The following is a 23,511-nucleotide window of genomic DNA, read 5'->3' as shown; positions in this document are numbered from 1 at the left end:
CCGTCAAGCTTTCTCTCTCCCCCCCTTTACTCGCTCAGTTGCTCGACTGCTTTCTCTTTTTTTCTCACTTCCATCCTTTCCTTTTCACCCCTTTCTTCCTTGTTTTGTCTCTTTCCCACCCACTATTCTGTTCTATTTAAACCACCAGCCCCGTCTCGCTCTCTCTCGCTCTCTACCACCTCCCACACACTCGCACACTGCTGTCCATCAGTCCATCAGATGGGGGCAGAGAGGGGGGATACAGTGAGCCCCACTGAAGTAAGAGTGGCAATGTGTGTGTGTGTGTGTGTGTGTCTGTCTCAAGAGGGATTGAGTGTGTCAGCCGTGTCGCCACCGCTCGATTGACCACACTTGGAACAAGTCAGGGTAGGACTTCCACTCTATTGACCAGGCAACGCTGTACGCTCTATAAAGTATCGACGCCCACACCGACGCCCAAGACACTGGAGCACACACCTCATCTGTCACACACACTCTCACATACAGACACGCACAGCCGTGTTCAGTGATCGAGATTATTTGAACTTCTTAGAGGGCCGTCACTGATCCTGTCATTTTCATTGATAGTCAGTCTGAGCCTCTCCAGCTTTTAACCCCTTTCCTTTAAAAATAGGCTGTTTGTGCAACAAAGATCTCACACAGGTTAGCCAGCTTTGTCACTAGCACCTGCTGAGTGAGAAGCTGGATCCTGTTTGTGGTTGTTATGTAGAAATCTCCTCAGCAAATCATCTTTTCCACAACAGTGACAGTAATTATGGTTTATATTACCATGAGTAATTGGTAGTCTTGGTGTATAGGCATTTGTCTGCACCTGAAAAATGACCACGATGCGAGTGCCAACAAAGGGATGAGCTGAGGAAGAAAAGAATTGATTTAGTTATAGGGTTTTTCCTCAGGGGCAAAGCTCCCTGATTTCGCTGCTCATAATGAAATAAATGTCTGCCTTTTATCAGGTTGTACCATCTGATGGCGTGGGGGGTTCCTCTGGTCATGGCCTCTTTGCCGTTGCTAAAGGGTTACTATGGCCCTGCAGGAGCCTGGTGGTGAGTACAGCTAACAGTCCAGCTACTGCATAATTTGTATGTTTCTTCAGCCAGCGACAGTGTGCTTTCCGTTAAATGGCTTTTCTTTTAAGGAGGGCCACAGCACTGGCCTCTTTCCAGCTCCAGACAGGCTCCTTCCCTCATAAGATTTTATGTGATCAAAATTGCCAATTATCAGCACATCTTTGCACAGTAAAACGCCTCCTCACACTCTCCAATTCTTGTGGTGAATAGGAAAGGCATTATTTGTTTGGAGGGTAGTTAAAGGGGTGAGGAAAAGGGGAAGAGGCCGAGGAGAGGAGGCGGTGGAATGAGAATTGGGACAGAGCCTTAATCTCCGGGCTCGGCTCTCTCTTTCCACTCTCGGCTTATTAATAGCTACAGCTGCACAGCTTTTCCCCTCCGCAGTCACACAAGTCTCTCTTCCGCTCACGCTCTCCCTTTCCTTTGTAACCCCCTCATCTCTTTCTCTTTCTCTCTCTCTCACTCTCTCTCTCCCCCTCCCTCCCTCTCTCTCTCTCTCTCTCTCTCTCTCTCTCTCTCTCTCTCTCTCTCCCCCCAGCTGGATCACAGACGATCACGTAGCCTGGAGATTTGGGATGTAAGTAGACCCTTTCAGCGCCGGCATCAAAGCTTCCCCCAGTGGGGGAGATAGGGAGAAGGCGTGGGGAGGAGGGCTGTCTCTGTGGGGTAATGTGAAGGGTTGCATGTCAGGGGAGCCTGCAGGGTTTTTTCCCTCTTGGTGTAAGGCCAAGATGTGTGCGTGTGTGTGTTTGTGTGTGTACGTACGTGCACACATGGATGTGCCTGTGTCTGCCTCTGCCTTGTCAGATTTAGCGGAGTTGCTACACTGTGTATTTAAGTGTTTAGGACGGCTATGAAGGATTATGCCTGTCTACTGCTTTCTGCAACTGGCCCTAAGTCTGCAAGGGCTCTGCCAATCCCCGGCACAGACGCTTAGCCACACACACAAACACACACAGATGCACACAACAACACTTTGCCATGAGCCAAGGTAATCGCGTTGCTGCTCGCAGCATCAGCAGGGAATCAATCTTTCTAAACAAATAAGCATGCACACACACAGACAGACTCACGCAGACACTCAGACATAAACACACATGCAGAACAACACATAGCTATCAGCTGTGCTAAACGAGCCTTTGTCTCTTTTATCAGTGCTCCTCTGCTCCCCGGCTCTGTCTGGTTTTCCACACTGTCGTGGCCCAGGGGGACGAGCCGCTCAGAGGATCAGGGAATCTTCATTAGCTCTAATTACATCAAACCAGACGGGAGATTAGAGGCCAAGGCAGCACCCGTCAAGGAAAAACACATACGCTCAAACACACACCCTGCTGACAGCTGGCTGGGAAAGTCGCAGGAGAGCAGAGGTTTTAGTATCACAGGTGAAAAGTGGAAAAGGTGGGAGGGGAGACATACGGGGCACAGTTAGAGAGATGGGGAATTACTCCGCAGGAGCGGGAAAGAGGGGCGGACCAGCAGGACGGGAAGGAGAGGAGAGTGAGAGAAATAGATTGCCCCCGTCTCTGCCCACGCCCCGTAGTGTGTCTTCATCAGAGTTCAGCGAAGCGCGCAGACAGGACAGAGGAGGCGGGGGAGGCTCGGAGGAGGAGGGTGTGAAAGGGGATGAAAGAGGAAGGAGAATGAAAAGCAGAGGACAGCGTTTTGTGACGGAGGTGCAGAATTTCAGGGGTTGAGTCAGCAATTGGAAGCACTCAAGCTTAGCTGAGTCACCGCTCTTAGAGGTCCCAGTCGGTGTGTATCATGGGCCGCGGTCAGTCACAGCGCCGAGGAAAAACTGAGAGAATGATGTTCACAAATGAAAGCTTTGAATTACCCAGATACTTGTAGCTATTTTAGCAGCCTGGCTCTTGTGAGGGTAAAGTCAGCCGGTCAGTTGGTCAGTCAGCTCACCACTTAAGTCCACATTTCCTCAGCACCGATTGGATGGATTATCATGAAGTTTTGTGGAACCTACTGTCTTCGGTGATCCTCTGACTTCCGAGTAACACCATGCGGCTAACATTTTTGTCTTTAATTACACGCCTTGAGAAGTGTTGGGTGACATTTATCATTTATTGCAGATTTTCATGGTGTCCAGAGGGTGAATCTTTATGACTTGCTATTCAGCTGACCTTCCCTTCAGCACCACCAGCAGGTCCAAATTATCCACTGAAATGTCTCAACATCTACTAGATGGTCTCACATAACAGTTTGCGTAGACATTCATGGTCCCCAGAGGATGTATACTAAAGTGTCACTGGTGACCTCTGTGGCCTTGGATGGATTGTCATTGTCAGGACAGCATTGTAGCATTGTAACACACTACTAAGATGATGAGCATTGGTAAACGTATACTTGCTAAACCTCTTTATGTTAACATTGTCACTTTGAGCACGTTGACTTTAGCATTTAGCTCAAGCGTAGAGCCTCACAGAGCTGCTAGCACGGTTATCGACTCTTGTCTTGTTTACCTTTTACTTTTACATTATTGTATGTGTTGAAACTTCGCTCCTCTTGGTCTTTGTGTCACCTCCTTCCTTTCTGTCGCTCAGGCTGTTCCCCATCCCCGTCTAGGTGGTTGAACAGGTAAATCGAGATCTTTCACTCAGCAGTCAGATCTTGTTGGTCAAACTTGACGGCTGCAGTTGAGCACTAACCAGCGCAGACAGGTCCCCACCGTACTCTCATCTTCTACCAAGCACTTCAATTGAGGCTCCTTTCATTCAAGCCTCATTCTTCACTTCAGAGCGGTACTGGAGGGAAGGGCAGGCTGAGGCAGAGAGATTGAATCTGTGCGGCTCTGTGATGATCTTTCTTTCTGCCCGTTTCAGGCTTCCACCCTTGCTCACTCTTGTCCTCTCAAAAACCCCTCTGTGGTTATTCATCTTTCTCTCTATCCATCCGATCTATTGGCTGCAGCCTCTTTCTGTCATTCCTTTCATTCTCACTATGACCTTATCCCTCTCCCTGTCTTTTAATTACTCGATGCTTCTTTCTTATTTCTGCTCTTTCTGGTCCTGACCCACAATCTGCCGTCATCCATCCACCTTACTGTCCTCACCTTTATTCTTGTCTTCACTTTTATCATTCCCTGCCCACTCTGAATATTCTCCCTCTCTATGCTTCTATTCCATTCTCTCTCTCTCTCTCTCTCTCTCTCTCTCTCATTCTTTTCCTTCCGTCTCCCTCTCCCTCTTGCTCTCTCTCAGGGTAGTGCTCAGCTGTAGAGCACAGCGGACTCTAATGGCAGATCATTATCATGCTAATTAGAGCACTTTGTAGCTGCCGCCCGTCATTCTCTCCTCCTCGCAGCCCCCCACACTATCGTTAAAAAGGCCACCCCCTCCTTTCCCCTCTCCGGCAGCTCGCCCACCCCACCCCCCACCCCGTCTCTCCATCATTAACGGGACGCGCGCTGGTGTAATTGGACGCTGTTTATTCCGGAGAGCGGGTTATTAAATCACATCGAGGTGACGCTCGCACAGGTCTCCTCTGAAACACTTTCATCATTGTCCCATGCCATTATTCAACCTGCGTGGACGCGCACATACACATGCACTCACACACATGTTCAAAGAGTGTATTCTTTGTATACCAATGTTCCCTACGAGATGTGAAGGAAGCAGCCTTTTTCTTTCCCCCGTTTCCTGCTGTGAGACAAACGCCTACCATCTCACACTATCTCCGATTCCCCTGTCAATAAAAAGTTTAATTTGATAATTCTCAGTGAGATTTTTTTGACCCGCGGGCTTGCTGGATGAAGTATGTTTAAAGTTAAATTAGGCCAAGGACCTAAAATTTGCCTTTTTAGATGCTGCTAAAGTCGCAGTTTTAAGCATGCCAAGGACTTTTCAGGCACAGTGTTGGACATTTATTCCCAATCCATTTTCCTCTGAAACCGTGTGTGTCCCTGCATTTGTGGGTCAGAGACAGATTCGGTTACTCTATTCTGATAATCAGTTGAGCGTCTTTTTATCCTCCTTATCCCGATTAGGACTATAATTACTCTTGATGCTCTTCCTTTGCACAATCCAATATGTTTGTCACATAGGTGCATTTGGCCAGTGCCTCCCTGCCTGTGCCAGGTGCTCAGGAGGACTTGGCTGTCACACAGCTCGGTCTCAACTGCTTGGAGTTACTGAGGCTGAACAGAGACGCGGTGGCCAGGAACCTGTCTATCAAAGCGAGACAAAGGCCTGTTTCATGATTACAGGGAGAGGTTGAAACTCCTCTGAGCTTACATCACCTCCCAAGAGGTTGCATAACACAAGGTTGCCATTCCAACGAAGCCATCACCCCCGTTTCTCTTGCTCGTCTCGCTCTCTTTCATCGGCTCAGAAATACCTGACACATTATTAGTCTCTCCTGCACCTCCCTTGATTGCCAACCCTTCATCCCATAGAATGCAACGCATTTCCGGCGTTGTAACATTGGTGGTGTTTTCTTTTGTTCACTGCAGTAAGGCCTAGGTAAAGTTAAGTTTAGTGCACTAGTAGTCAGTCTGGCGTTTTCAAGGAGCTTTTAAGGAATGTTTCATGTTTTAAACAGCGGCAAGGCCTAATGAGAGTGATTTTAAGTGAAGCATCAGATCAGAACATCCTTTTGTCCTGTTCTACATGAAATCCACCAAACCATTTCTAACAACAGTGGTGTTCTCAGGTTACAGCCCTGCAGAGGAAATCTTATTAAATGAGTGGTCTAATCTGTTTAGAGAGCCTCAATATCTAAACACTGGACACCTTGTATGCTATTATAACCTATCACGGTATAAACTCCATTAGGATATTTGACTTGTATTAATGTACTTGTGGATTGGAGATTAAATTAAATCCTGGGTGGTGTTTTTTTGTCTTCATTCAACATTTTCTTTTGGCGAGAAGAGTTCCTCCTTTTAAAACAACCATCGCAGACGAACAAACAACAGAAATGACCTCTTAATAACATTCCTCGTTTGGAGTTTTCTTACTGCCTGCTTGTGCTTGTGCTTTGCAGATGGTACGTGCCTCTGTTCAGCCTCATCTTCCTGATGATCTGCTGCTACGCGAGGATAATCTGCGTGGCCAACGAGAGGGTGAGTGCACAACACGCGTCCATACAGCAGGAGCGGCAGCAGACCAAGACACTGGCAATTTAGCAGAGTCCAAATGCATCGTGACCTTTTAGAAAAGTGACATTAGTGAAAGCAGGCTCTCTGACAGGATCTCTACTTGAGAGGAATAAAAAAATACAGTCAAGAAAAATCCCCTGAAACATTTTATGTGTGTAATATATTATTTCAGGGTGAGGAGTGGGTCTAGGGTTTAAATCAGTCATTTATTTGTCTTAGAAGGAAATGAAAGTCATCAGTGGAGAATCTCACAAATGCATCAATACAGATTACAATTAGGATCTTATTTTCATACTTTTTGCCCTTATTTTTATTGATCGCAGTAACATTGTGCTTCCCATCGTGCCCTGCAGTGGCTGAGACTTGGGAACATGGTGCCATCACTTCAGCAACATCTAATGGTGCAAAAAAACACAATCGTTCAGACAGTCAGACAGGTTGTAAACAAGCCAACAGCTTAACAAGGTGTCTGTGCCACCTGACTAGGAGGTAAACATGTGAGCGCACAAGTAGGTCGAAATTGAACCAGAAGGTCGGATTGTAAACTGTAATACATGTTTACAGCAGACAGTTTGGGTCATAATTTTACAGTTTGCCTGTTGGTCTGACTGCTTTTTAGTGAACTTACTACATTTTTCCAGATCTCAGCAATGAACATGGTAAATGCAGCAGAATCGGCTTTACTGGTCAAGTATGTGTAACACACACAAGGAATTGGACTCCTATATTACAACAAGGCTGAAGGTAAACATTTACTATATACACATATTGTGAAAACAGTGAACAGTAAGACAGCATTGCAGTGACGCAGAGTGCAAAGATACTGGAATGAATATGGAACGATTAATGTCATGGGCTGCTTTTTATAGGCTACATGAGGTGACTGTATATGCATTTATACAGTCGACAGTATATACAATGTGCTTGGATTTATATTTGGCAATAATGATATGTTGAAAGCTGTTTTAACCACAAAATATAGTTTAGAATTGGTGGCTAGAGTGGATGTTATGTTATAGTGAACTAGAATGAAGACCAAAACTATAAAGCTGAGATCCAAGTTGCAATAAGCAATTTAGATCACGTTACTGTTCGTGTTTAGAAAGTACCTATATATGTCTTTTTACTGGGAGGAACCAAAGTCAGAAAGTCTAATTCTAACTCTGCATATAATGGCTTTAATTTATATTAATGAGCAAAATGTCCATCATTCACTTATTTCAGCAACTGAAATGTTTGGATTCCATGTGTTTCTATGTTTTGTGAGATTGTAAATGGATCTCCTTGAGTTTTCGGACTGTTGGTTGGGTGAAGAGTTATCTGAAGACGTCTCCATTGGCTCTCTGTACTTGTGTGATGGGCATACCTCTCGTTTTTTCAGCATTTTATACTCTTATTTTGAGTCGGTTTGGGTAGGTAGTCAATCGAAGAATTGATTTACCACTTAGTTGACCTCCTCCTCTTGTTGGCCATGTAGCTGTGTGTTGTTTTCCATTTTAAGGGTGCAGTAGGAGCCCCGAGGCAGCATTCCACAAAGTTCACATAGCTGCCATTCCCCTGATCTGACGACACCGCACGCTCTGGCTGCAGTGCCAGTGGAGGGTCGCTGGCAGACGCGTTACAGCGACAAGTGTCTGGGTTTCTGAGCAAAAGGGAGAATCAGACTGAAGCGTCCTCACGCTGAATTGACATTGTGAATGTTTGCCTTTTTTTCTTTTTGGGTGGGCAGAGAGAGATTTAAAGATAGTCGGGCTGCAGACAGACGACATCGGAGACAGACAGCTTGTAGCTGATGGGAAGGCAAAGGGAGAGAGACCGCACAGCTCTTTATCATGAATGTGATAAAAAGAATGAATGAATGTAGCTGGTTTGCAATCTGCATCTCATAACTCATTCAGCTCACAGTACTGAGCTGTCTCTCCCTCCACCGCCTGTCTTTCTCTGTCCAGCCTTCCCTGTCTTCCCTCTCCCTCTCTTTTCTTTTCCACCTCCATCCGTCTCTCTCTCTCTCTCTCTCTTTCTGTCTCCGTCTGTATGCCACCTCTTTTCCTTTCTGCCTGAATGTGTCTCTCCCCCTTCATGCTGCCGTTTTGCTTTCTCTATCATATTTATGAAGAGCTCAAGCCTTATCTCTTTTCAGCTGCAGGCTGTCTCACTTGAAAGAATTTTAAAAGCTTTGAAAGCAGGGTAGGTGGCGAGGCAACGGGGAAAGGGATAAAGACGAGGAGGCTGAGGGAAGAGAGGTGGGAAGTTAGCTGGACGGAGAAGTTTCTCTACTTTCCAGACACAGACTGGGGGAGGGAGGATCATGGGCGAAAACAACTCTGTAGCTCATTAGCAAGTGCAAGTCATTTACACTGGGATTATTTAGAGAAACATGGACACATTCTGAGTGACTGTGTGAGCTCGTTCTAACTGGAGGATTTTGAAAGCTAATGAGTCATTATCAGGCCAGAAAGGAGAAGTCTGGGAGTGTGCTTGTGTGTTTGCTTTATAGATGTGATTTTTACATGCCCACACACACACACACTCACACACACACACACACACACCCCTCTTGAGCCTCACGCCTCAACACTTAACCGGCTGAATTGCTCGGCTTTCGGTGACGCTGGTCAAGACAAAACAGCAACAAACGCCGGGCATGTGTGCTGGAGACCTGACCGCAGCCTAATGATATTGCCACTTATTATCAGTGTATGCCGATATTGATGGATAACAGAGCAGCAAAGGGTGCTCTGGAACAACTTCAGTCTAACTAGGCGGCTGTCTTTTCTTTTTTTCTTTTTTTTCTTGCACTGCACACACACGCAGTGTGGTCACACATAGATTTACAATGACAGTCACGTCAGCGCAGAGAAACCATGGCAACATTGAGTTAATAAACAGCAGAACAGAGGAGCTGTTAGTGCATATCGTTCATGCTGCCTCTGTGTGCGTACGCATGAAGCTCACACTGGGCCTCAGGAGATTTGTCTCTGATGTCTTGGGTTACATAAACCTTCTGGCTTCCTATGGCCCCCCGTCCCTATCCCACCATTAGAAATACCAGTCTTGTGCATGGGTGTGTGTGTGTGTGTGTGTGTGTGTGTGTGTCAGTGTGTGTGTGTGTGGGTGCGTGTGCATGTCAGTGTGTGTGTGTGTTCCTGCGCGTGTCTGTTGACATTTTCCCTGCATTCCCCCGAGAGAGGAGACAGAGGAAGAGCGAAAAGTATTCCCACGTTCTCTCTGGAGATCTCAGATCTGCCATGTTTGCTCCACTTTTTCCTTTCTCTTTAGCACTTCTTCAAAAAATTCTCTTCCCTTTCTCTGCACCCTTTTGCCTTTTCTTCTTCTTCCTCGCGTTATATTGTGTGCACTGAAGCTGATCAGCTCCCTCGTTTTGTGAGATGCCAGGAGCTGTTAAAGTGCTCCCCTCTGCCTCTAAGCTCTGCACACTGCTGCGAATTAGGCAGTTTTGCAGGGATGGGTGAGAAGGTGGAGGGATTCTGTGTCTGTGCGATACTGAATGTGTTATTTGTTCCAGCTTGTCACTGCAGGCACTGACCTCTAAACCACAGGTCACACCTCTCTGTTTAAATGATCAAATCACTTCTCTGATTTTTTTATTTTTTTGGGGGGCCAAAGTAAAAAACTTCTCTTAACTGTCTTTTTTTTTTTTTGTCACTTTTGTGTGTTTTCTGCACAGATGCAGTCATGGTTGGGAACCTTCAACCCAGAGAGAGAGAGGCGAAAGGTAATATCCTGCCCGGCTATCACATTTCATACACAACGAGCGTGCACTCACACACACACACACACGAATACACGCGGCGTGTGAGGATTAGAGTGTGAGCAGGATTAGCTTTTGTGGTCACAGTGGGTAGGTGTCAAACAGCAGGGAGCCCCTTGACCTTGTGACACCCACTCTTCTCACTGTGTGTGTGTGTGTGTGTGTGTGTGTTTGTGCATGAATCTATAAATGTGGGTGTGCACATATGCGTTTGTTTCTACATATAACGCTACAAATAGATATGTTTATACAAACATGTATGTGCTGACCTTACTGAAAAGGAAAAATAAGAAGCTTCCTGTGAAATATATTAACCCCCAGAGAAGTCAGATTGAGAAACAGAATATGAATTGGGGAGAGAGTTATCTGCTTCTGTTTGTAAATGTGATGTCAGTTTCTTTACATCACGGGGCTCTCCGCTGATTTGTTGATATTGTTGTAACACGGCGACGCACTTTCAGGTGCTTTCTCCCGGGAGGTTTTCATACTGTTGCACTTGGTTGTTCACATGAAAAGGGGTGAAAGTTGTTGTCGTGTAAGGATGAAAAAATAGAGATAGAGAGAAAAGTTCAAACCCCCCCCCCCCCTCAAAGCCTGAAGAAATGACCCCGGTGATGTCATCAGGGTTGTCTTATACCAAACAGGAAGCCTGCAGTACAAACTGGTGGAGTAGAGTTTGAAGGATATGGCCACAAAAGGTCTAAAGAAAAGGTGTCATTGGCGGCATTATGAGTAATGTGAGTTTTACTGCTCACTCTAGGCCTCTGCTGCTTTGATTTAAGATATCAAAGTTTCTGAAGCGTGTCTCTTATAACTTTACGAACTTGCTGGAATAGCCCTTTAAATTAAGCAATGGATTTCCTGTCAAATGGCGGTACTGAGAGGTCTTTCGACTTCTAGCCTCTTGCTACACAGTTCATCTGACCTGCTCGCTACGGATGCTACATCTTGCTCCACCTTAACCTGCCTCCACCCATCATGCAATAGCTACTGTGTGGAGGCCTAAGCCGTGAAATTCACCTAAAACAACAACAACAACAACAGTTTCGCCAGTGTCACAGCACTCCTCGTGAAAAGTTTCAAAGCTGCAATCCCTTGTTACATTGCTCTTAGTTGCCTCACCCCTCCTCCCCCTCCTCTGCTCTGCTGTTGCACCTCCACCCTGCAGGGTGAGGCGTGGAGGGCAGGTTAGGGTTAAGGTTATGTAGATGCTGCCCCTAAGTGGCAGATGTAATTACTGCACACTGAACTGGCATAACCCTCACCGGGTGATGTGAGCGTGCGTGTGTGTGTGTGTGGCAGCACAACACACACACACGCACACACACACACACACACACACTGCTCAAGTGGGCTAATTGCTATGTGTAGCGCAGAGTGTAAATAAGTCAGCAGTGGTTTTTATCACACTCTCTGTTTCCTCGTATTTCTCTTATCCAGTCGCACTCCTCGTTTCCATCTGTTTTTCTCTCCGTCTTTCACTTCGCTCTCTCTCCTTTTCCCCCTCTTTTTCCTTTTTCTCTCTCTTTCTCCCTCCCTCCCTCCCTCCGTCTCTCTCACTCTTGTAGTCATACCCAGCATGAATAAAGCAGCAAGCCAGGTTCATGGACATGAATATTTATGAGAGTGTATGCACGCGCTGCGACGCTTTAAAACAACAACAACAGCCTCGTGATTGTGCAGCCAGCTCTGGTGCGTGCGTGCGTGCGTGCGTGTGTGTGTGTGTGTGTGTAGCAGCAGGTGTAAACTAGAGAAAGCGATTCCTGCTGGGTGTCTGAAGACCGCTGGCTCTGGTGATTTCCATTCACTTCGTCACATCTCCCTCCTGCGCTTCACATGTTACCGTGTCTACTCACACACACACACACACACACACACACACACACACACACACACACACACACACACACTCACACACACACACACACACACACACACACACACACACACACACGCACACACACACGCGTACTTCTCGTGTGTTGAACTCACACATGTAGCCTCCCGCTTTCACCATTCTTGATCTTTTTCCTCTCTGTGTGACTCAGCCTGGCACCACCCCCCCTCCCTCTTGTCAGCGCGCGCGTGTGTGTGTGTGTGTGTGTGTGTGTGTGAGTGTGTGAGAGTGTGTGTGTGTGGCTGGAGTGATGACGTATATAACTAGTGTTGGCAGTTATCAGGGCTGTCAGTCACATGGTTGGGACACATCTCTGTGTGTCTCGAGCAATTTGTTTGTGGTCATGCATGAGCACACACACACACACACACTCACACACACACACACACACAAGCACCACAAGGTCTCGCAGCAGCACAGGTCAATGAGAGGATATTCGGAGGAGGGTGTTTAAGTCTGACACACACACACACACACACACACACACACACACACACACACCTTTAAATGCATTTGCACAACTGCACACACAGCAGCTCAGTCCCGTCGGGTAGCAACAAAGCTGGCTGAGCAAACAGCGAGCTGCTTGTTCGTTATCTTCCCAGGGTGTTTGTTTACTGATCCACACAAGCTTCGCCTTGAGTCACAATGCGGAGCGTCTACTCGTGCGCCCGTGCACGCGCCTTGTGCCTGCACGCACAACCTCGTTTCTTGGTGAGCGTCACCTCTGCATGTGTGTTTCCTCACCACATTGTTATCGGCACCATCCCGAAGAGCAGAACTTCTTATTTCTCTCTCTGTTTATTTCTCACGTGCTCTCAACACTTGCCTTCATTTTTATTCTTTATAAGGATCCGACTCTCCACCAGTTTGCTCACTTCTTGTGTCTTGACATGATGCTTTTTGGATTTCAAACGCATGTTTTATCATTTCAGATTCAAATCTCACCCAGAGCACGGTGTTCTGTAGCTGTTCTGGAGCTTTCACTTGTATGACACGATCTTCTTCACCTGATGGAGTTCGTCGAGCTGTCTTTGCATTTGGAGTTCCATCTTTTCTTTTTCATTTCATCCATGACGCCTTAACGTTTTAGCTTGAATGTTGCAAATAGCAGTTGTCAAAACAACAGACACCTTGTGATTTACCATTACATTGCACCTCTTTCCTTAAAAGAAGCAACAGACACATCATGAGAAAAACCTTGTGATGATTTGTGTTAATGCTGCTGCAGATGTATTTGATTATAATGATGACAAATGTCTGGTTTCCCACCACGTCTTCTGGAAAAAAAACACATTTATTTATTTATTTATTTTTTATTAAGTTTTAGTCCTTGAATTTCACTCCAAAAGAAACCTTTTGAAAAAGTCCTTGAATTTGATGTTCAAGTGCAGACGGGAAACCTGATGCTGTTAGTTTTAGAGTAGTTTTCTCCTCGTGGCGGGGGTGTGTGCAGTGGGTGGTGAAGGGGATGCGTGGCTCCCGATAACCGTCTGTAATCTGGCGCGCGTCATTAACGCTGGGACCGCTGCGCCCGCTGCACATAATTACGGTTTCACTCCCCTCTGCTTCCCGAGCTGCGCGCCGGCCTCTGACACGGGAGGACTGTGATTAAAAACACGAGGCTCTTCAGCCGCACTCCTCCTCCTCCTCCTCCTCCTCGGTGTTCCACATCCTGTCTCCTTTGCGCGCTGAAATTCCTCAAATACCTGCGTCTGCACCTCACCTACATTTCATCCGAGCTCTCTGCCGCAGCTCACTCCTGACTCGGCCCATTGTGATCGACATTCGCGGGGCTAAACTTTGTAGTTGTGCCGTTACAGGCTGATCACACACAGCCAGCGCGCACGGCGGAAACAGTAAACCCACTTAAACATACCCAACAGCACCACACTCACATATAAGATAAAACACCACCGGGGGCTCTCGTGATTTTCATTTGAATTGTTTAAAATGCCTGCGTTAGAGCTTGCACGCCTCAGGGTCTTTCTGATGAGTAATTAATTTCCAGCATGTGGGGGTAGAGACCAGAGCTTGTGGGCCTGGCTGCTGGCTCCGGCTGCGTGTAAAAGATGGAGAGAGAGAGAGAGAAAGAGAGGGAGGGAGAGAGGGGGGAGGCTTTGAGCTGGCTCCTCTACTGCGTCCTATAGCCTAGGGGGAGGTTGGGGGAGGAGAGGAGGAGGAGAGGGGACAGCACGGCGCAGAAAATCGATCCAGGGGCCGCGCTTCTCAGCCTCTTCCGGACGCATGAGTCCTCCTCTCCCGGGAATTAGATAAGGGCTTGTAAAAGCTCTCCACCGCCTGGCTCTCTCTCGCTCTCTCGCTCTCTCGCTCTCTGGCTCTCGCTCTCTCCCCCTCCTCGACTTTTAGCTGCTGCCGCATCTCTCCGTCTTTCCTGCGTATACAGACACTGAATCCATCCCGTTCACATTACGGCAGAGGAGACTATTGGCTCCCAGTTTAATTGGAATCCCCGTTTCTGCTCATAACCGCGTGGATGTTGCGTATTATCAGCAGGTTAATATTTTATTAGGTTCTAATTGGCCTTTGTTGTTTGCCTCAGTGCACTGATCTTCCAGTTAAGACACCGACTCAGTGTGTGTGTGTGTGTGTGTGTGTGTGTGTGTGTTTGAGAGACAGACAGACAGACAAATGCGTTAATGTTCCTCCACATGGGTCAGAAGTCGGTGTTTCTCCCCACCCCTCCTCAGGTATCCCTGGCGGAGGAGATCAAGCCGTTGAAGTGGTATCCCTCCGTGTACCTGCTGGTGTCTATCTTCCCCCTCATCAACAGGTAACACACACACACACACACACACAGCTGTACGGAACGCAGACTCTGCGCTCTGTATTATTTGCATGTTGGCTTCTCTCTTCTATCTTATCTCTTCACAACCCATCACCCCCCCCCCCCCCCCCCACACACACACACACTACTGCACCCCCCCTTCACTCTGCTCTTCCTCCCCCCTCTCTCTCTTATCTTAACTCTCAGAAAGCTTCGCTCTCTCTGTTGCAGCACGAGCACTAAAGGAGATTGCGTGCGTGCTTTGTGTGTGTGTGTGTGTGTGTGTGTGTTGTGTGTGTGTGTGTGTGTGTGTGTGTGTGTGTGTGTTGGAGGCGCAGAGCATTTTATTGGCTTTTTTAAAACCAGGGCTTCATCGGCTGAGGGTTGGTGGGAGGAGGCGGGTGGTCCAGTAAATGATAACCCCGGCGCTGTTATTACTCCCTCCCCTCCTCCCTCCCTCCCCCCCTCCCTCTCTCGCTCTCCCACTCTCTTTCATTTGCCACCGCTCCCCTCCCCCCCCCCCTCCCTCCCTCCACGCGGTGTGATTGACAGGTCAGGGTTACTAAGTGATTAGCTGCGGCGGCTCTGCTTGTCGCCACGGCGATGTAGGCGGAGACACAGGTCAATTACAGGGTCAGCGTCTCTCAAAGGCTCGGCTTAAACGCTGCCCATCCCCCCCTCCCCCCCTCCTCCCCCTCCTTCACCTCTCCATCCATTCCAGTGCCCTCTACCTCCTCCCTCCCGTGCCCCGACTGTCGGCTGATGAAGATGACAAACTGCATCCTGTGCAAACCCCAAACTACCTCCACCCCCCTCCCCTCCTCCCCCATCCCTCCCTTAATGCCACTTTCTCTTTCTATCCTCCTCTTTTCCGCTCAAAATGCCTTTGTTAGAACCCCCCCCCCCCCTTATTTCCACACTTCCTCGCTCTGGTTCTCTGTCTTTCTCCTGTGTTTTTATGTCACCTTTCCATACTCCCTCCTCCTCCTCCTCCTCCTCCACTTTTCCTCTCCTCTGCCACTCAAACCCCCCTCCCTCCCTCTCTCTCTCTCCCTCCCTCCCTCCCTCTCTTGAACAAACACGCTCCGCTCCGCTCTGCCTTTCTGCAGAGAGCGAACGAGGAGAAAACGGGAATGAATTGCTCTCTCGTCGTCGTCCTCCACCACCACTTCCTCTTCCTCCTCCTCCTCCTCCTCCTCCGTTCAGCAGCGCTGGCTGTATATATCTCCGGCTCCTATTAATTTGTTAGCCTCCCCTCCCTCTTCCCCCTTCCCCTACTTACTCACCTCCCTCCCCCTGGCTCACATCCTCCGCCGCCGCCTCCTTCTCCTCCTCCTCCTCCTCCTCCTCCCCTCTCTCTCTCTCTCCATCTCTCCCTCCTTCCTTCCCTCCCCTCTGCTGAGTGCTGGAGTGTGTAAAGTGTTTGTCACGGTGCCGTGCCGATGTCGCTGTGCTCCGCCGTGCGGAAGCAGCGCACGGCAGACAGCCTCAGTGTGTGTGTTTTCTCTCTCTCTCTCGCTCTCTCGCTCTCTCTCCCTGTGCGTGTGTGTGTGTAGGCGGGTGGTTGGTTTCGTGTCAAGGCGAATGTGCTGTCGCTGCTTGTTGCCGTGTGTGCGTGCGTCCTTTGCGCGTGTGTGCGCACTTGTTTTTGAGCGTGGTGCTTTTGCACGTCTGTCTATGAGCATTCTCGTGTGTTTACGTGTGTGTATGTGTGTGTGTGTGTGTTTTTATTTTGTGTGTGCATGACTAGCGTGTGTGTGTGTGTCTGAGTGGGGGATTATTTCTATCTGAGCTCCAAAGCCTCCTAAACAGGGCTTAGAGAGACGGCCCAGGGCAGCAGCTAAAGCCTTAGGGTAGAGCTCTCTCTCTCCCCCTCTTTCTCTCTCCCTCCCTCCCTCCCTCTCTCTCTCTCTCTCTCTCTCTCTGCCATTTCTCCCTGCCCTGATACACAGACACTCCTACACACAAACACACTCTTGTTTTTGGCCCTCATCTGCTACTGCACACACACACACAGACAGTCACACGCCACACACAATTTTAATCTGTTCCAAATGCACACTGGTAAATGTGTTAATTCGACACCAGCTGTTGCGAATTGAAATGGGAAAGCGCTCCTACTTTTCCTCTCCCACACTCGTGCGCACACACATGCATGGACGAGCCATTATACATCATTTTACTGTACACGTCCCTCTCGCACACCCTCACACACACACACACACACACACACACACACACACACACACACACACACACACACACTCATTCAGTTGCCCTCATTTGGCAACACAAAAGTAGCACCAGACACTCACACCTTCGCAGTTATCCCTCCTCCTTCTCCTCCTCTCTCTTTGTCCTTCTTTTCCCTCCCTCTATGCCACTTCACTTCTCTCTCAGCTTTTTGCGTGTGTGTGTGTGTGTGTGTGTAAGCACTGCCCGGGCAGTTTTCACAGTCTGCTTCTCACATCGCCTCCCCTGTGTGCTTTATGGTGTGGGTGTGTGTTTGTTTACAAGGCTTGTCTAGAATCCTACTGTGCGCGCTTGTACGCCTGTTTGCATAAATAACCCCTCTCCTCGGAACCTTGCTGCCGATTTCTGCCCGCCGCGGCTTCATGTGCGAGTGCTCCTCCTGGACAAGCCCGCTCGTCCTTTTACGAGGACTTCTTGCTCTCCTTAAACACCCCCTCCCCCTTTCCCCCTTTTGACACCAAGCAGGGAGAAGCTGGCTCCCCCATTTAGTGTCTTTTTTCCCCCCTCTTCTATAAGGCTTTGTCTTGAAGAAACTAACCTCCAAAGCAAGGCGCATGGCAGGAGAGCTGGTTGCCTTTGAGCAGTCAGGGGTGCGTGCCCTCCAGAGCGGTGCTCCGATGTGGACGGATTGGCCCTGGCAGTGGGGCTTGAACCAGTGATGAGTCTGTAACCTTGAGTTCACCCTGTCGCTCCGGGGAGGCAGCTTGCGTCTTCCTAGTTATTCTTGGTTTCCCTCGATGCTGCGTGTGGGTTTTGTGGTGTGTATAGTCCTATACGTGCTTGCAGGGGATTTTTGTATGTGCTCCCTACAGCGTCTAAGCCCCCCCCCCACCCCCCCCCGCCTTTCTCTGGAGGAGATCTGATTTCCCTGCTCCAGGCGAGCAGTGAGAACAAGACAGTGTGTGCGCGCTTCTGTGTGTGCGACGGTGCGTGTCTGCGCTTTTGTGTGTGTGTGTGTGTGTGTATGTGTGTGTGCGCACACGCGCTCGCACACGCAACCCGGGCCAGGCAGACCTTCCCCATCTCCGTTCTGCGCTTTGAAAAACGAGGGAGGAAATCTCAGAGCAGCAGTTATTATTCATCCCTCAAAGCAAACGGGGAGGAGGCGGAGGAGGGAGGGAGGGAGGGAGAAAGGGAGGGAGGGAGGGAGGGATGGATGTAGGGAGGAAGAAAGAGAGAGCCAAACGGGAGGGATAAAGGGGGGTGGGTGGGGGGGATACATTAACTCTTATCTCACTGTATTTGGCATTCTGCATCCCAGGATGCACGCTGTCTCTCTCTCTCTCTCACTCTCTCTCTCTCTCACTCCCGCTTTCTCTTTCCTTTCTACACTCCCTTCCTTCCGTTCCTCGCCTCTCGGAATATCTTGCATTCAGCGCGCAGCGATGTGTGTTTGTGCCTGGGTGTGTGTAGGCTGCTGTGTGGTTTGTACTGTATACCCTAATATCTTTTGTGGTGTATTTTGTTTACTTGAACAAGTGAGCTCCTCAGATGCTGAAAGGCAGTATGCAAGGTTCCAAAGTCTCATCTTTATTTGTCTGCGAGCCTTTTTTATTTATCTATCTTTTCACATTCAATTTACTGTATGAGAGTGGCAGCACTGGCCTGTTTACTAAAATAAGTTTTGAACTTGATATAGCTTGCAGGTATGTGATGTTTTTTTTTCAGATTTGGAGGCAAAACTCTATCATTTTTGTGTTGCTTTGATCTCTATGCAGGGGATCTTGGCAGGAGTCATTTCAAAGCTCCAGGTTTCCATTACTGGGCTCCAGGGGGTCGCCACCAAAGCCAGAATTAGAGTGTAATTTCATAGACTAGAATTTAACACATTAAGGAGCCACATAGAATGACTGCTCTAATCGTCAGTTCTGTTAATTTCATTATTTTGCCATTTACGTTACTCTTATTTACACACAGAAAACAAAAGTCTTTATGAGTCAAAGATGTTTGTGGTGTCAGTTGCCACGGTCTTTGAACGCTCTGGTCGCCTGTCTGATAACCTAGCCACATGTGGCCGGGTGGCCTAGATAATATTTGGGTGGATATATGACCGTGCCTGCTGTGTGTGCCCATGTGTGTGCTCTTGTGCTCCCGCGTCTCAGGCAGTGATCGGTGTGTAACTGGAGACGGAGAGCCCCGCAGCCATTCGTCTCCCGTTGAGCAGCAGCGACGCTCCGCTATTCATCCCCATTTAGCGAGACAGAGAGCTGGCCTACAGGGCTGTGTGAAGTGCAAACACACACAGGGCAGGAGCCTGCGCCGAGGCTGGACACACACACACACACACACACACACACACACACACACACACTGAGGCTCTGGACATATATACATACACAATGATACACACGTATTTATATACATGCAGATCAATATGAGGACATAGAAGACCCATATTTAAACACATATAGGATAAATGCACAGATACATTAACTACATACCTATAAGTCCCAATATGTGTACACAGGGTTTTAAGTTCTCAGGCACCACGCCTGATTTCAGGCATATAGCAGCTTTAAATTCATATAATACATTTTACACATTTCCTTCTGGACAAGTTCAGGCTCCACAAATCTTTAAGCGCTTTAACTCTTGTGTACACATGAGCCGTATAGATGTGTAAACGCTTCTATAGACACACAGACTACTGCAGGCACATATAGGCATTTACATACATTCACGGACACGCATGTGGTATACACAAGCGCACGCAAATGCTAAAGGAGATAACCAGATAACCTCTCTCACACACACTTCGGCATGTGCACACATTCACAGGCGCATGCAAACACAAACACGCACGCACGCACACGCACACTCACCACACCACACCGCACCACACCACACACCCTGCTCCCCCTCCCTCTGCTCTTTCAGGCACGTCTTTAAATATTCATCACTCTGGCTGCTCTGAGAGTGCCGTAAACGCTGCCTCACACTCCAGGGAATCGCTAAAGCCTACTCTATCATCTGCTCTCCCTCTCTCTCCCTCTCTCTCTTCCTCTCTCTCTCATATATATACACACACACACATACACACACACACGCGCACACACTTCTGGCCACAGCCACTCACAGCGATAAACTCACGTCCACCAGCACTCAAAGGCACAGCCAGTGGCATCGCTGGACACACAGACACACGCCGGTGCATGAATCAGGCGCACGGGCACGGAAACACATGCGCGGCGATGTACAATGAACAGATTTTTTGTTTTTGTGTGTGTGTTTACTGGCTGCTCCCAGCACAGAGGGTTGAGTGGTGTTGTGTTCCAGGCAACAGGATGTCTCTTTGTTTGGGTTTTATTCTGTTGGTGAACGTTAGCCGCTTCAGTCCCCAGGGTCTCTGTGTGCCTCTTTGTCTCTTACTGTGCAAGTGTGTGCACCCGTGCAGGTGTGCATGCGCTCACATGTTTATGTGTGTGTGTGTTTTGTTTCTGCACAACATGCCTGGCTGTTTGTGTGTTTCGTTCCGATTCCAGAAAGATGTAATGTTATGTTTGCACAGAAGATTGACAAGAAATGCGAATGTGCAAATGTGCGCGTGTGCTGTGCATCTGTGGGTGTGTGTATAATTGGAGTCATACCCTTAGCTGTGACAGTTATCCCCCTGTTGACCCTGTGATCAAAGCAGATTGTTCACATGTCCATATCCATGGAGCACACCATATTCCTGGAGATAGTTCACAAGCATTAGAGCACATTTGAGTGGCCGATCACATGTTGTCACTGAACAATGAAAGGCCTGTCCTCTTTCTTTGCTGCCCTGAGCCTCTTTTACACACACAAGTCCCCAAAATATTCACCAGCATTTCCTGCATCTAGTCATGTGTGAATGGGAGAAGGGATCGATGTTCAGGGAAATCTGGAACTAAACTAAATCTAGTAAAATTTCAGGAGAAATGCAATTGTGGCCGTGTTGCGAAAGAAAGCAGTACCTTGCAGGGACATGCATGTGAAGACGCTCTCATGTGGAGCAAGTCAACCAATCACAAGACTCCTTGCAGAGCTGATGACGCATTTGAATCCATGACTTGTTTACGGCTGCCTTGCCAATGCGTTGTTAAATTTATATTAGATACATTACAAGAACACTGACGCAGAGCAAAAACAGCTCCGCCGCTGACATTTTCCTAAAGCGTATCGCTGCAAACACTCACGTCCAGCCCTGTCCCGTTTTGTTCTTCTTCTGTTGAGTTTTAAGGCGGTCGGCATGTAGAAGTGTTGCATTACCTCGATCTGCTGGACTCTTTCTTGCCCCACCCGTTCCTGCATTGCCATGGCATGAGTGAAACGGCGCAAAGCGGAAATGTTTCTGAATGTAGCGGCGTGTGAGAACAGTGAACTAGTGACTAGAATCATTGGTGGTGGCTGCAAAGTTACCCCAATCATTAACCAGGAAAGACATTTAAGAGGCGCATTTAAAAGGCTCCAAAAGCTGCCACACATGCTCGATAAACAAATGAACAATCAAGAGATAGAGGAAGAAAAGGCTGGTCAACAGAAGTTTTTGATCACTGGCTAAAACGGCTCCATTGATCAGCCTAGAATATTCCCCGTGGATACGCTGTTGACTTGACCAGTGCATCCATAAGTCAGGTTTTCTCCTGACCGAATGCCAATCCTTGAGTTTATTTCATTAAAAATCATTTATTTATCACGTTGTTGCATAACGTTGTTAAGAATTGAAAACCATACAGATCTGATCATGCTTTGGTGAATTTGGCTTCAATAACTGGATTTTACTTGGTTCAAATTCAACATAAAGGCCGTCATGCACCCAAAGCGTTGTGAAGCAAAACTGGACTTTAATGAACTGTGACAATGTCCAGTTGTTGTTTCCTAATGTCCGTTTGAGACGAATGTTTTTCTTTTGTTATTTCGGCATTCAAATTTCGTTTTTCTAATTGGACCTAAATTTAATTTCCGCTCCATTCAAAATCATCATAATGAGTCTAAAAGCTTTCTGAAAACTACACGTATGCTTTGCAGTGAATATCACCTCAGGTGGTCATACTGTTTTCAAATTCAAATTTGAGAGACTCGCCACAGCAGCAGTGATTTTTGTCCCAAATACAAATTATTCTCATAAATTAAACTTGACATCTTAGCCTCTCCTGGGCTTCAATGGGTAGCTCTTGTCTTGTCATATTTAGACACAGCTAAACATTTAGGGAGTTTGGGGGGGAAAAAAAGTTAGGAATCACGTTCTGACCTTACAGAGAGTCCAGGGATTATGCTTGTTTTGGCAGAATTATCCCTTTTTAGTCTGAGAAAAGTTCAGATTTGCTGTCAGCAGCAGCAGCAGCAGCACCACGGGCAGCACAAGGGCCTTGTTTTGGGACTGTGAAGCATGTGATTTGTCTGGAGGAAGAAAAAGAAGAAGCCGGGCAGTCAGTCGGGGAGAAGGGAGGAAGTGCGATCGGGGTCAGGATGACTTCTCTGTCTGGTCGCCCTCCACTCTGGGGAAGGTGCTCTTGCTCAGGCTGTTACAGCTCGTTTCCACCCCCCACCCGCCCCACAGCTATGAGGATGTTCAGCACAACAATTAGAGGCTGACAAAAAGGTGAACTCGGATGGAAGGAGGAGAGAAATTGATGGCTGGAAAGTGGTATAGACTGGCAGGGTGGGATATTGGAAGAGATGGGGAGAGGCAGCGGATGAGGGATTTTGCACAGAATCTGGAGGGTGAGAGAGAGAGAGACGGGTTCAAAGAGTGACTGACAGCATGATAGATGGAAGGTCTGAATAAGTGAGCAAGGCTTGGAGACGCTGTGCGAGTGCTAATGATTGACTGCATGCTTACAGGTGGCGGCAGACTTGGTTCTTAAAGCTGCATATGTCTCCTTCTGTGTGCGTATGGGTGTTTACGTGTGGTTCTTGTTGACCATTTGCTCCTGAGTCACACAGTGTACACAGTATCATCCCCGTTGTCCAACACCAGCCAGCCAACTGTGAGACTCGCTTGTCTCCGCCGCACACACAAACCCCCGACAAACACACACGCACAGCAGCTCAGCAAGGCATCGCCCGCAGCCACACTCTCCTTCCCACCACTGCCTCCCTCATTCATCTTTCATTAGCCCGGCTCACACAGGAGAAACAGCCTGCCCCCCCCCTCCCTCCCCGCCTCCACCTCTGCACGCCTCCACCCGTCTCTCCATCTCTCCCTTCTCTCTCTATCTAACCTCCTTGCCTCTCCCCCCCCCCTCCCCCCTTGTCTTATCTTGGTTTCTCTCGCACGTAATCTCTTTTGTTTATCTCGCTCATGTCTCGCAATCTGTCTTTTTGGATATCTCTCGTCCTCCTCCTCCTCCTCCTCCTCCTCCTCCTCGTCCTCGCTCTCTGCCTCCTCTGCTTTTTAGTCTTTTCTATTCAGCCTCACTCCTTCAGCCCTCTCTCCTCCTCCTCCTCCTCCTCCTCCTCCATCATTGCTCTTGGCCCTCGTTCCCCTTCACAGCCTCACTCTTGCATTCTCACCTCTTTATCATGTTCTCCTTTCCTCTTCCACTCTCCCTCTCTCCTTCCTGTGCAGTGCTGTTTCTCTGACACTCGTCTGTGCCCCCCCCCCCCCTTCCTGTCTCTCTCTCTCTCTCTCTCTCTCCTCTCTCTCTCTCTCTCTTGCCG

General features: G+C 48.2%; 1 protein-coding gene across 1 annotated transcript in view; it reads left to right on the top strand.

Annotated features, from left to right (window-relative positions):
* Window positions 1–23,511, top strand: part of LOC139208344 (cyclic AMP receptor-like protein A) — a 49,153-nt gene that overhangs the window by 12,474 nt on the left and 13,168 nt on the right. Inside the window, exons 7-11 of the mRNA XM_070837992.1 lie at window positions 954–1,043; window positions 1,606–1,644; window positions 6,060–6,138; window positions 9,863–9,910; window positions 14,555–14,637. Coding sequence (XP_070694093.1) covers window positions 954–1,043; window positions 1,606–1,644; window positions 6,060–6,138; window positions 9,863–9,910; window positions 14,555–14,637 — 339 coding nt within the window. The remainder of the gene's footprint in view (window positions 1–953; window positions 1,044–1,605; window positions 1,645–6,059; window positions 6,139–9,862; window positions 9,911–14,554; window positions 14,638–23,511) is intronic.

This window comes from Pempheris klunzingeri, chromosome 10 (genome assembly GCF_042242105.1).
Source record: "Pempheris klunzingeri isolate RE-2024b chromosome 10, fPemKlu1.hap1, whole genome shotgun sequence".
Classification (NCBI taxonomy): domain Eukaryota; kingdom Metazoa; phylum Chordata; class Actinopteri; order Acropomatiformes; family Pempheridae; genus Pempheris; species Pempheris klunzingeri.
This window is presented reverse-complemented; position numbering and strand designations above follow the sequence as displayed.